General features: G+C 36.8%; 1 protein-coding gene across 1 annotated transcript; it reads right to left on the bottom strand.

The window, feature by feature from the left end:
• Window positions 1-2448: 2448 nt before the first annotated feature.
• LOC117830508 (receptor-type tyrosine-protein phosphatase H-like) lies at window positions 2449-13443 on the bottom strand. The gene is made up of 25 exons (XM_034708653.1): window positions 13398-13443; window positions 12945-13196; window positions 12383-12640; window positions 11914-12171; window positions 11515-11763; window positions 10953-11210; window positions 10484-10741; window positions 9721-9969; window positions 9159-9416; window positions 8688-8945; window positions 8289-8537; window positions 7839-8096; window positions 7203-7454; window positions 6809-7039; window positions 6250-6507; window positions 5953-6046; window positions 5807-5857; window positions 5500-5581; window positions 5275-5365; window positions 5058-5134; window positions 4831-4965; window positions 4055-4177; window positions 3611-3771; window positions 3325-3460; window positions 2449-2858 (listed from the first exon to the last, which is right to left on the bottom strand). The coding sequence occupies exons 1-25, from the start codon at window positions 13441-13443 to the stop codon at window positions 2703-2705; spliced, it is 4698 nt and encodes a 1565-aa protein (XP_034564544.1). The 3' UTR covers window positions 2449-2702.
• Window positions 13444-14760: the final 1317 nt, after the last annotated feature.

Genomic DNA, 14760 nt, shown 5'->3' with positions numbered 1-14760 from the left:
TATCGCCACCCAGTGGGAAGGAATAAAAATGACAGGCCCATGCAGACCATTCATGAAATAGGAAACATTTTTTCTGAACAACTATCAGGGTTCCCACCATACAGTCTATGGTTCCCACGCGTCCTGGAAAAACTTGAAAACCTAGAAAACAGTTGACCAGTATCCCAGTCCTGGAAAACACCTGGAAAATGGGAGAAAAAGTCAAATGTCCTGAAAAATCACAGATTGTCCTGGAAAATTATTCCAACATGACTGTGTGCGACCTGACAAGGTTAAAAAAAAAACACATCCCCATTCAACATTTGTGGCCTTTTGTCATTCAGATCTATTTAGGTTTTTATTTATGCACTGATCCTCTGATTATTATTATTATTTATTTATTTATTTCAGTAAGGCAGCTTCCAGAGTCCTTCGCTGGCTTTTTTTTTTACTTAGCTAATTATATATTTTTTGAGAAAAGAGAAAGCTGAGATGAGAGTTGCCCATCATTGTTCCTTGGTTGCACTAATAAAGTGAAGTGCTGTACATCTGTGGTTGCATTATTCTATAATCAATTTGCCATAATTTTTAGGCATGTAAGAGATGATTTCATGGATAGCCATAGACCGCATGTCTTCAATGTAGACTTCCACTGAGAGGAACATATTAGACTATTTAGGAACTAAATTAGGAACTAAATTTAGACTGTCATACCAGCTTGATCATTACTGAAAATGTCCTTGAAATGTCCTGGAAAATGATCTCTGGAAAAGAGTGGGAACCCTGAACTATACATTAAATAAAGAAATGTATTTGTAATGAAATCCAATTACATGCAACTGAGGAACTAAGGGTAAAACACACAATGTAGTGTAAACACAACAAATCAAAAAATCTATTTTGAACATTTTCATACCCATGGCATGATTTTAGATCTGTGAGCAGGTTTAACCCTCCTGTTAAGTTCGTTTCTTTGGGACAACAATAATGTTCCTGGGTCAACTTGACCCGGGGCATATTTAATGATTCAGAAGTGTCAGAACCCCAAAAAATCCCAATAAACATTTTTTAAATCTCATTATTTACTAACCATTTAAATCAATATTTAGTGCATAGTGTTCTTTGATTTTTAACAGATCATGGTTAAATGAGGATAACTCACTCGTTTTTCATTAAAATGAATGTTACAACTTTTTTAATGTACATTGGGAAGCCCTAAATATAAATAAAATAGTTTTACATGACATAGATTTTTGTTTATTTTATTCTACATTTTGAATTTTTTATTTTTTATTAAGTGATGTTGATAAATTAACACGACACGTTTTCTGTCACATGCTGCCCATATTTTTTATGCTGCATTTAGCTGGTTTGGAAGGCATATATTGCCTAAAATAGACTTTAAAAAGGGTCATTTTGACCCGCAACATAACAGGAGGGTTAACAAATCTCATGAATCTAGAAATCTTGTCGTATGCAGAACATCACAGGACATAAACATGTATACTTTTAAAAATATATATAAATAAAGATTTATCTTTTGTGCAATAAATAAACTTGGTATTCTTTAACAACAATGTAAGTGGCCAGAAACGCCCATCAAATTAAGTTATAATTAAATGTTAAATGTTCCGTGTCGGAAGCGGATACCCCGGAACTGCTCTTGAATTTAAATGTACAGCGGCATCTCTGTGCAATCAGCTGATCACTGCCGCTGAGCAGCTGCTGCTCAGCTGCCAGAGCAGCAGCAGAGCAGCAGCAGAGCAGCAGCAGAGCAGCAGCAGTGATCGGTGCGAGTGGTGTGTGTGCAGTCGGGGAGGCTTCGTAGTGGTCCGTGGTCGAAATGGTTCTCCAACCTTATGAATGGTTTGCACCCTTGGTAGGCGAAGCAAGGTATGTCTGAGTTTAAGTGAAAGTTAATCTATTTTTATACAGGAAACATTATGGTGTGTGTGATATTATGAATTGAAATGTTCTTTATTTGTTTGCTTTTAGTTTCACGGTGCGTGCTGAAAGAAAATAAATATATTGCACCTGTCAAACTACGTCTCATCATTTGCCAAGGGCTGTAACAAACAATGTTTTAATTTAAATGACCTGATGAGGTTTCATTCATATGTGTTTAATATATTCATATGATAACCTTCTTCAGACAATGCACATCATTTGCCTGATCTATTAAATATCTGAAAAATCATTTTATCCATCACACCTTTTATCCATACTGCATTGGTTAAATAGATAAAGCTGACATTTATATCAACAAAATGTGAACAGCAACACCACAATAAAATCCCCAACAGCTCCTCCTCTTTCTGCCTCCGGCTGAAATTACTCTGGGTTTGTTATAGCTTAGGTGACAATTGATACTGTGTGATATCTGGGCTTTTTTTTCCGGCTTTGTTGCAATACATTCAGGCATTTCCTGTGAATAAAAGTATTTTATTTCTTGAAAATCATTCTGTTCTTCCTACATTTCTTCATGCAATTTCAAAACATTCTTTTGTCCTCTGAAGTTTTCCCCCTCATAATAATAATTTTGAATCATTATAGTTATACACACTAAAAAAAGGTAAGGAATAAAACTTAAATAACATTTGAGAGCAGCACACATCTACAGTAAATATACAATGTATTTTGTCAAATTTACAGCGTTTAACCAAACTTAGCATGTAGAATTAAACATTAGCTTTTCATTTAGTGCATTGAGACTGACATTCTAGTTAATCTTGGCTGCAGTTGTTAAACTCTTGGAGTGCAGTAGCGTTCACATATATCTCGTCGAACATATCATCGTCATTCTCATAGATGTTCTCTTCGCTCTTCTCATTCTGCTGCAGAGTGTCCATGATGCATTGGTGCAAGAAAACATACTGGGACTGAAAAAAAAGAAAAGAAACCACAGCAGCTGTCACAGCAGTCATTTGAAAAGCAGAACTTTGAGAGTGGAGTGATAAAAGCAATATGATCTGCCTGACACTTTCTTATGCACATTTTACCACAGGGTGAAATGGTTTACCACAATCTGCTGTTTTGGGTAGATAAGCAAAAGTCTCAGGTGATCTTATCAAAACCATGGCATTGGATCTATTTATGTGTGTGTTCATACTTTGTGTATGTGTGTAAAGAAAACACAAAAATGAGCAGATTTGTATGTAAAAGTTAAAATGGCCAGTAAATGAAAATATTAACTTATTGTTTCAGAGGATGCAAATGCACAACAACATTAACATTTCAGTTTTACATGTGTTTTAGTATAGGGAGCAGCAAAACAGACCCAACCCTGCATGGATAACCTAACAAAGGAAGTGGAACCCCAGCCTGTGGCAAAGTTCATATTTTTACCTCTGTTTGCACCATGTGCGGTCGACTCAGCCTCATTTTGTGCACAAAGGCGTTGATGCCCACTGCTCGCTCTTTCTCAAGTTGCTGAAGTAGAACATCCAGGGCAATGATGGTGCCTGTCCTCCCCACTCCAGCACTGAAAGAGACAAGACAAAAAAGGTGATCTCATTCTTGTCAGAAATTATGCTTGTCAGGTACTTCTAATGGATTTGAAGCAAATCGTTTTTTACTCATGCTACTCAAAGACTAAGTTATAAAATCTGACCATGAGCTTTCCATTATGTACCTGCAGTGAACCACAGTAGATGCTTCAGTCCCTTCTCTTTCAATGTGCTGTCTCACCAGTCCTCTGAACTGGATCAGGACTTGTGTGCCCTGTGGGACTCCATGGTCAGGCCAGGCTGTGAAGTGAAAATGCTTCACTGAATGCTCCTCGGAGTAGTTTTTCTGTGAAAAAGAAAGTTAAAATACTGTAAGTCTATAATTCTTACAGAGTGCATGTAAATTTAAGTTATCATGCATCCTTCTCTTAGAAGTCAATTTTGTACAAACCAGCTTTTCTGCTGTCAGTTCTACCAAAACACATTTAATTACTTTTTAAAAAGGTACTTTTGGTCTTAAAGAGTTAAAGGTGTACACAATTACACTTTTGATTTATACTGTTTTACTCTGTTATCTAAAGATACAGCTAATTAAGGTATATCATAAATGCATTCATATGTTTACGTACATGTTTCAACATAAATTCCCTCAATGTCCAGTAGAGCTCCTTCTCCTCAGACCTGAGCGTGACCGCACACTCTCCAAACAGGCAGGGTTTTCTGTCTTCAGGCCAGTATTGTTCACACTTAGTCTGGGGAATGGATACAGAACAGAATTAAAAGATTAAAAAAGGACTCAAAGTTTTTAAAGGTACAGGATGTGGAAAATAGAAATGATTAGTTTATCTAGCGGCCAGAATCTACATTGAAATGCTCCCTTGCTCACTCCTCCCTCCTGTAAAGCAACAGTGACCTTCAAGGACAAGAAGCTCCTGTGATGCCTGAGTATGATCCTCCATTTATCAAGATTTTAATACCAAAAACATATGGCACTACAGATGATTCTGCGCACAATGACCAATCTCTTCTTGTGTCATTTTCCTACAGCCACTCAGTAAATTCTAAAACGCTAATGTTACCAATGCGTCCATTCTAGACTAATGTAGAAACATGGCAGTGCAAGATGGCGACCTCTATGAAAGGGGACCCACTCCTTATGTAGATATAAAAGCCTCATTCTAACTCATGAGTATGAAAATCCATTTCTACCAAGTCTGTTCTTTTAAGTGGTTCTAAATTCTACACACTGTACCTTTAAAACGTACTCATGGGAAAGGAGCAGAATGTGAGGACACAGTAGGACTCTTTAACTTTAACCATTTGTGAAAATGTCAGCCATAAGAGCAAATGATTCACTTCACATACAATCTGACATTAAAGATTCAACTTCTACCTGAGGACTCACCTTTCCACTCTCTTTGCAGTTGGTTACCATGACAATGCCTTTCACCCTCTGCTCCCAGATCATCCTCCAGAAGTCATTGATTGTGGAGGGCAGAGGACCCTGAGTGGCAATGTACTCTCTGTTATTGATGTAGCCCTGAGAAGACATTTTTGGTCACTGCATGGTGGTGTTCAATTATTACAAAAAGCCCTTTATTAAATGATCATCAGTTCATGAGTGATACCTACTGGCATATAATTGGCATTAATGTAGTCTGACATCCCATTTGCACCTGATGAGGTTAGCTTCACACGACACCAGTCATCTAGCAAGGCATAACAAAAAATGGTTGCACCACAACAAAGAAATAAACATCCACATCTGGAATGAATCAGTGGATCTGAACCATTGTATGAGTGTTTATAGCCCTGATAGCTTGATCCAGCTGTCAAAGTGCAGGCTTACATGGCAGGACGTTGTTGAAACGATTCCTCGGTTTGTTTTCAGGAAGATTAGCATCCTTACGTGTCTGCTCTGTGCCCACAGGCATGAGGCTCTTGGATGACACAGCAGGTGATTGACACAAAGGTCAACAGATAAATTAATGCTGAACTTTAAACAGGAAGTTTTTACATATTTACTGGAAATCACAAGAGGAAGATTGAGAAACAATAAACTGTTTTTATATACCTCATATTCCTGGCTGAAACCTCTATTCTCGTCTGCACTTAAGTGGTAGACATGGTCGGCAAATTTTGTCACAGAGATAACTCTGAAAAAAATGAATGAATATAAGAAAAGTAGTGTCACATAATGCAAGAAATTGACATACATAAAGACAGAGTAAGGATTGACATTAATCATGAATAGAAAATATTTTAACAGCATTACTTTTACAAGTTAATGTTTTCCAAGACCTACTTTTCTTTCTTTTTCCACATTTTAAGAGACTGAAAGCGTAGTAAACATCAGAGACAATTATAAAAATTATACTTACTTGGGCTTTTCATTGGTTTGTTTGGTTCCACCAATGAATGGTTTATTTCTACTGTTGGAAAAAAGGAATTAGTTTCAGTAACTGAGTCTGATTCAGTACAGTTTAGATTGAGATAATTTGACTACGGTCACTGAGGCAGAGCCAACCTGATTAAATCCGGTCTTTTCAACAAAATGAAGGCAGCCAAACAGACCAGAACAAGAAAAAGGAGCACACCCATCACTGACCCTGCAATGACCCCTGCAGAGAGAAATACCTGAAGTAAATGCTCTGCAACAGAAATTAGATACGTATATGCGGTTCCTATTTATATCATAGTGAACCACTGAATAGTCTTTGTATTAGAAAGAGAAACAAGAGGCAAGTTTGATACTAAACAGTACAATGAAAAGTAAGAATCAAAGTCAATGAAACTTGTACTCAGAGTAAAGTTCTATACTCACCCCTTGGATCAGTGGAACATTGAAAAGCAAACGGTGCAGAACTCCTTTCTCCAGATAGTGTAACAACAGACATCGCATATGTTTTTGCAGGTTGGAATCCAGGTATTATGACATGTTGTTCTCTGTTATTAGAAGAGTGAGTTTCCCCATTCACCTCCACCTTCACTCCAGTCCAGATGCCAGCCAGCGTGTCCCAGGCAATGTAGACAGAATATCCAGATGCCCAATACTCACAGTGAGGCTTTATATCTGGAGGAACTGCATGAAACAAAAGGAAAAAATATTTTGTAGGACCTTCAAAAACGTGACACATCCACAAATTCAAGCATTTAACCACTAAACACAGAGGTTTGATAAGAATTCCCTTAAAAAAATGCACTCAATGTAAGAAAAAACAAAAACGGAATTGTTGAGAATCATTCAAACTTGTTGTAAATAGCACTTTCTTCTACTTGTGTGAAAGAAAGGGTATTTTGTTGAAGTGTGCACGCATGTTTTCCTCAGGGTTCATTAATTAATTTCAGGAACATAAGGAATATGATCATGGATTAGTACTTACTGATGGTCACTGCGTGGCTACACTGATTAAAGTGTATGGAGTTTTTCTCATATTCCAGATACACCTCGTAGGTTGCTCCAGGATAAAGGCCAGTAAACGACACAATGCCATCTTCAGAACTGACATGAGTTTGTGATTTGTTTGTTGCTGTTGCATTTGTAAACAAGCCTTCAATCGTTCCTTTGATCGACGAGTTTGTAACATGCCAGTTTACATTTGCACAGTTTATGGCTGCAATGAATGATAGCAGATGATTACCTTTGGTTGGTATAGTTTGCAGAAAAAAAACCCACTCAATCTTTCCAGAACCAGGACTTGTATGTTCTTTGTCAATTTACATCAATACTTTTAATTCAAACAGAAAAAGCTCCTGTAACAGCTGTTCTGTATGTACCTGTGACTGTGAAGTCTTCGTAAGCAGTGCTGTTGAGTCCAAAGAAACCTGTGCTCACGCTGAATGGATACTCTGTCCCAGGCTTGAGAGAAGAGATTACTTGTGATAAAACATCCTGTGATCCTTTATGGCTGAAAACCTTTCCATTTATTTTGAGAGAGTAGCTCCAGTCTTTCCGCACACTCTTCCACACCAGGGTTACACTGTCCACAGAGCGTTCAGTCACATTAACTGAAGCCACCATTGAGGGAACTGATGAGAAGAAAAAGCCTTCACTCACTGCAAATAATGTGACTCTGAAATCACAATCTTCAAACAATCACTGTGTGTTAGAACATTTAAAATTAAGAAAATCAAAAATAAATTAAATATGATGGACTGACTGAAATCATCTTCAGTCATACTTCAAAACGTTTAGTTTTTGTGTCCCTATTTCTATTTCCTGGCAACATTGATGTTTGTCGAACCAATTTAAACTGGTCTGTGCTATATAAAGCTAAACCTGGAGAAACACTAGAGGAACAAAAATACTGCCACAGTAAGAAATAATGAAAGAAAAACATTCCTTTGTTAGATATGATTTGAGAGCTCAGTTTAGGCTCTTGTTCAAGACATGTGAAGGAGAAAACATCTTACCAGTGGCAGTTATGAAGTTTCGTCCACTGCTTCTGACGTTTTCAAACAGAGCAAAAACTCTGAAATCATATTTTGTCCCGCTTTCAAGTCCAAGGATTTGATCTGATACTCGTTCATCTTCTGCTGATGCAAGGACAACTATCTCACGGCTATCAAACACAATTCTATACTCAAGGATGGCACCCACTTTTTTCCACTGCAGAGTGATGCTGGTTTCATTTTGTCCATGTACGTTTAACTCTTCTGTGTTAGGAGGAGCTGGGATTCAAAATGACGGAGAAGAGAGGAGTCAAATCTGGCATGTTCTTAGGATAGGATATACTGTTTTTCTTACCTATTAAAAACATGTTGAATTGATTTAACACAATATTAATAACAGCCATGTTATTAATGTATGATGTTATCATACAAATTTTATTTGAATATTATAAAAGAAAACCGATTTCTCACCAGTGGGTGCCATGATGGTTACTCCACTGCTTCTGACATTTTCAAACACAGTGAAGAGGGTGAAGTTGTATCTTGTTGTATTGATGAGATTCTGAACTGTCACTTCATGTCCTTCTGATGCAGAGATGTTTATCTCATTTTCATGGTACACAAGTGTATAATTGAATATGTCATTAACTTTGGTCCACTGCAGAGTGATGCTGGTTTCTGTTTGTTCAACTGATCTTAACTGGTCTGTATTAAGAGGAGCTAGAATGGACAGAAATAACAGGGAAGGATCATATTTTGGGGACAAAAACATGGATATATATTACGAGTTCATAATTTACATTTAACATTATTTTATCAACTGTCAATAATAATTAGAGAACAACACATTTCAGAGGAAAAACATCTTACCAGTGACTGCAGTGTATTTGACTCCACTACTTCTGATGTTTTCAAACACAGTGAACAGATCAAATTCATATTTTGTCCCGCTCTGCAGTCCAGAGACTGTGTATGTCACTGTATCTTGTCCACCTGGTGCAGTAAAATGTATCACACTTCCATTGATCACAACAATGTAATCAAGTAGCTCATCCACTTTTTTCCACTGCAAAGTGATGCTGCTCTCATTCTCTCCAAATACTGTTATCTCTTCTGCGTTACGAGGAGCTGGAGAGTAAAGGAACATGGCAAAAGAGACGCCATACATTTAGATTTTTATAACAAAAAAGCTGACAGGATACCCCAGGCAAAATGTTCTTTTTTCAGCAGTATTTCAAACAAAGAAAAGTCATTATATCATATGTTAATGATGTTAATATTGCTGATAATACAGTTCAGGCACAGTGAAAACCTTTAAGAATAAAAAATCATGCATTTTACCTGTGACTGCAGAGAAGTTAAGTCCACTGCTACTGACATTATGATACAGAGCAAAGAGACTGAAACTATGTTTAGTCCCACTTTTGAGTTCGTGGACTGTTTTTGTCACCAGTACTTGTCCTGCCACTGCAAGGACTTCTACCTCTCGTTCATCAACCTTAAGTTTGTAGTTAAGGAGGTTCTCCACTTTATTCCACTGCAGAGTTATACTGGTGTCATTTTGTCCAACTATTTTAAGACCCCTTGGGTTTGGAGGAGCTAGAATGTAAAACGACATGGTGAAGAAACTGTTGAAAAATGTTATTTGCATAAATTAAATTCTTATCCTGTTGTTGATGTTTTTTCTGTTTCTGTTCCAAGCTAACTTGGTTGTGTATAAACCCATTATTAAGGAAAAGGCAAACATTGAGAGCTTGCATTTTATTTCTGTAATTTATCAGCAAAGTTTAAGAAAAATTAAGCATTGTACATATCAATGAAAAATGTAAACTGTTTTAAAATGTGTTTTGGGTTATTTCTAGATCCTGTTTGAGGCAACAAGAGAGGGAAATGATTCTCTTACCAGTAAATGCGATGATGGTTACTCCTCTGCTTCTGACATTTTCAAACACAGTGAAGAGGGTGAAGTTGTATCTTGTTGTATTGATGAGATTTTGAACTGTCACTTCATGTCCTTTTGATGCAGAGATGTTTATCTCATTTTCATGGTACACAAGTGTATAATCGAATGAGTCATTAACTTTGGTCCACTGCAGAGTGATGCTGGTTTCTGTTTGTCCAACTGATCTTAACTGGTCTGTATTAAGAGGAGCTAGAATGGACAGAAACAACAGGGAAGGATCATATTTTGGGGACAAAAACATGGATATAAATTAAGAGTTCATAAATGAAGTTAAGGTGTTAACTTAAATTCGGGAGCAGGACCACGCCTAAACCACACCCCCAATCACCTGACAAGCCTACTTAAACGTAGCAAGACTACTCAACCACTCGTCTGTTGCTCTTCGACCCGCCCTCCCTCACCTTGCTCTGCTTCAATTGCCCTTTTTTTTCTTACCCCTTACTACTCAACGCTCTTTTGTGCCCTTGTCTAATTCCAGGTACTGCCTGGGATCAAGATCAGCTCCGGCTAGGATAACGCTGAGACGTAATCCCCATCCTGAGTCTCCATCCGCTGGGCTATACGACGCACAATAAATCATTACATGTTCAAACTTATATTCTCGTGTGGCGTGGTCCTTGCTAGTGAATTTACATTTAACATTATTTTATCAGCTGTCATTAATAATTAGAGAACAACACATTTCAGAGGAAAAACATCTTACCAGTGACTGCAGTGTATTTGACTCCACTGCTTCTGACGTTTTCAAACACAGTGAACAGATCAAATACATATTTTGTCCCGCTTTGCAGTCCAGAGACTGTGTATGTCACTTTATCCCGTCCATCTGGTGCAGTAACATTTATCTCTCTTCCATTGAACACAACAATGTAATCGAGTAGTTCATCCACTTTTTTCCACTGCAAAGAGATGCTGCTCTCATTCTGTCCAACTACTGTTATCTCTTCTGCGTTACGAGGAGCTGGAGAGTAAAGAAACATGGCAAAAGAGACGCCATACATTTAGATTTTTATACAAAAAAGCTGACAGGATACCCCAGGCAAAATGTTCTTTTTTCAGCAGTATTTCAAACAAAGAAAAATCACTATATCATATGTTAATGATGTTAATATTGCTGATAATACAGTTCAGGCACAGTGAAAACATTAAGAATAAAAAATCATGCATTTTACCTGTGACTGCAGAGAAGTTAAATCCACTGCTACTGACATTATGATACAGAGCAAAGAGACTGAAACTGTGTTTAGTCCCACTTTTGAGTTTGTGGACTGTTTTTGTCACCAGTTCTTGTTCTGCCACTGCAAGGACTTCTACCTTTCGTTCATCAACCTTAAGTTTGTAGTTAAGGAGGTTCTCCACTTTATTCCACTGCAGAGTTATACTGGTGTCATTTTGTCCAACTATTTTAAGACCCCCTGGGTTTGGAGGAGCTAGAATGTAAAACAACATGGTGAAGAAACTGTTGAAAAATGTTATCTGCATACATTTTATTCTCATCCTGTTTTTGATGTTTTTTCTGTTTTTGTTCCAAGCTAACCTGGTTGCGCATAAACCCATTATTAAAGAAAAGGCAACTATTGAGAGCTTGCATTTTATTTCTGTAATTTATCAGCAAAGTTTAAGGAAAATTAAGCATTGTACATATCAATGAAAAATGTAAACTGTTTTAAAATGTGTTTTGGGTTATTTCTAGATCCTGTTTGAGGCAACAAGAGAGGGAAATGATTCTCTTACCAGTAAATGCAATGATGGTTACTCCTCTGCTTCTGACATTTTCAAACACAGTGAAGAGGGTGAAGTTGTATCTTGTTGTATTGAGGAGATTTTGAACTGTCACTTCATGTCCTTCTGATGCAGAGATGTTTATCTCATTTTCATGGTACACAAGTGTATAATTGAATATGTCATTAACTTTGGTCCACTGCAGAGTGATGCTGGTTTCAGTTTGTCCAACTGATCTGAACTGGTCTGTATTAAGAGGAGCTAGAATGGACAGAAACAACAGGGAAGGATCATATTTTGGGGACAAAAACATGGATATATATTACGAGTTCATAATTTACATTTAACATTATTTTATCAGCTGTCATTAATAATCAGAAAACAACACATTTCAGAGGAAAAACATCTTACCAGTGACTGCAGTGTAGTTGACTCCACTGCTTCTGACGTTTTCAAACACAGTGAACAGATCAAATACATATTTTGTCCCGCTTTGCAGTCCAGAGACTGTGTATGTCACTTTATCCCGTCCATCTGGTGCAGTAACATTTATCTCTCTTCCATTGACCACAAAAATGTAATCGAGTAGTTCATCCACTTTTTTCCACTGCAAAGAGATGCTGCTCTCATTCTGTCCAACTACTGTTATCTCTTCTGCGTTACGAGGAGCTGGAGAGTAAAGGAACATGGCAAAAGAGACGCCATACATTTAGATTTTTATACAAAAAAGCTGACAGGATACCCCAGGCAAAATGTTCTTTTTTCAGCAGTATTTCAAACAAAGAAAAATCACTATATCATATGTTAATGATGTTAATATTGCTGATAATACAGTTCAGGCACAGTGAAAACATTAAGAATAAAAAATCACGCATTTTACCTGTGACTGCAGAGAAGTTAAATCCACTGCTACTGACATTATGATACAGAGCAAAGAGACTGAAACTGTGTTTAGTCCCACTTTTGAGTTCGTGGACTGTTTTTGTCACCAGTTCTTGTTCTGCCACTGCAAGGACTTCTACCTTTCGTTCATCAACCTTAAGTTTGTAGTTAAGGAGGTTCTCCACTTTATTCCACTGCAGAGTTATACTGGTGTCATTTTGTCCAACTATTTTAAGACCCCCTGGGTTTGGAGGAGCTAGAATGTAAAACGACATGGTGAAGAAACTGTTGAAAAATGTTATCTGCATACATTTTATTCTCATCCTGTTTTTGATGTTTTTTCTGTTTTTGTTCCAAGCTAACCTGGTTGCGCATAAACCCATTATTAAAGAAAAGGCAACTATTGAGAGCTTGCACTTTATTTCTGTAATTCATCAGCAAAGTTTAAGAAAAATGAAGCATTGTACATATCAATGAAAAATGTAAACTGTTTTAAAATGTGTTTTGGGTTATTTCTAGATCCTGTTTGAGGCAACAAAAGAGGGAAATTATTCTCTTACCAGTAAATGCGATGATGTTTACTTCTCTGCTTCTGACATTTTCAAACACAGTGAAGAGGGTGAAGTTGTACTCAGTCATAGGTGTGAGATTTGGGATTGTCCTTTCCACAACAGTGTCCTCTGATTCTTTGAAGTTTTTCTCATTTGAGTCAAACTTAAGAACATAGTGGATGTTTTCCACTGTTTTCCACTGTAGAGTTACTGTGGTCTCTTCTTGGTCTATGGACTTGAAATCAACTGCATTACGAGGCCCTTGGATGTAAAAAAAAAGTTAGTCAGTTCTCCCAATGGATATACAATGTCTCTATTGTAAATGTCATTTTGTAAATCTGATGAATGTAACCTATTGTTTATGTCATTAATAAATGTACATACAGAAATGATCAAATTGAAAATTGAAAATGCTAAATAAATCACTTGATCAGAACTCTAAACAATGATATGAAATGTTACTTACAGGTGAACGTGTCAGCTGTTGTTCCAGTGCTGTTGGCTCCATTAAATGTAGTGATGACAGTGAAACTGTATCTTGTCCCAGCAGTCAGAGGAGTGACCTCAAATGAAATTGAGCCTCCGCTGGTATCATTGATAAATGTTTTCTTTGCACCGTTGTGTTCATATTTCAAAAAGTATGTTGGGATGTTTTTGACTTTGTCCCATGTCAGAGTTATACTTGTTTCACTCTGCTTCGTCACTTCAACTTCCTGGACATTATCAGGGGCTGAAAACAAACGGTTGACAGTTTCATTACAGTAAAAGATTAAAATATTTTGTTCTCAATAACTAACATTTATGACAGATATTATTTATAACAAAGAGGGCTACAGACATGTCATCAACTATGTCAAAGGGAAAAGGCAGCTCACACTTACGTTCAGTTGTCGTTAAGATGGTGGTTGGCTGTGTTGTTGCTTTTTGTCTCGTTGGATTTTCCTCTGCTAGGGTTGATGTGTCTGTTGATGATTCTGCATTGGTGTCAGTGACAACCTGGACACAGAATTAAACACTTTAAAAACAAATAGCAGGAATTGTAGAAAAGCTCATTGGTCAATACAATCTGCATGGTTGGGAAAACTTGAATGTAATCTGTGTTTATCTTAAAGAAAGTTTACTTGACCATCATGGTGTCATACCCTAACATTTAGAACAACATGACTGTTTAGAGGTGTTTTACTCTACTTTTAAGTTGAGAATTATGCAAAACTAACATTAATGACAGGCCTAAGGACCTTTTCACAGAAACATATTTTACAGTTGGAGCCTTAAGGGGACGTCTGAGGACTAATTTGTAAATTGTTCCAAAAATATTTTCAGACTTGTCTTTATTTTACCTCTAACTCTATATTCACACTCAGTGAAATACCTCAGATACACATCTAAAAGAGCTGGAGGGAAATATTAAAGCAGAAATAACTTCCAAAAGCAGATTTTTAATTCTGAAAAATTACAGAAAGTCACATTCAGTAAACCCAGATATTTGTTGACAATTTGTCGATAAAAAAAAAAAATCTCCCATAGGCTTCATATTGTACCAAATGATAACCTAAAAAATGTCATACCTTCCTAAAAATGTGGACTATTATAAAACATATCATCATATTATCTTAAATTAAATACATTCATAAAATGCTGAATGCACAGCTTTTGTTTATGTTTTATTTTGAGTCATTTCCTCATACATGTTTCTTCGTCAGAGGAAGTCACTGAGAAAAGATAACTAAATAATTAATTCTCATTTTAATATTTCACAATCTGAAAAAGTCCATCATTTTCAAGCTGTCCCAGTCTTGTTGTTTTATGTCTACTTATATTTCAA

This window comes from Notolabrus celidotus, chromosome 18 (assembly GCF_009762535.1).
Source record: "Notolabrus celidotus isolate fNotCel1 chromosome 18, fNotCel1.pri, whole genome shotgun sequence".
In the NCBI taxonomy this organism is placed as follows: Eukaryota; Metazoa; Chordata; class Actinopteri; order Labriformes; family Labridae; genus Notolabrus; species Notolabrus celidotus.
The sequence above is the reverse complement of the archived record's forward strand: the minus strand, read 5'-3'. Positions and strand labels throughout refer to the sequence as shown.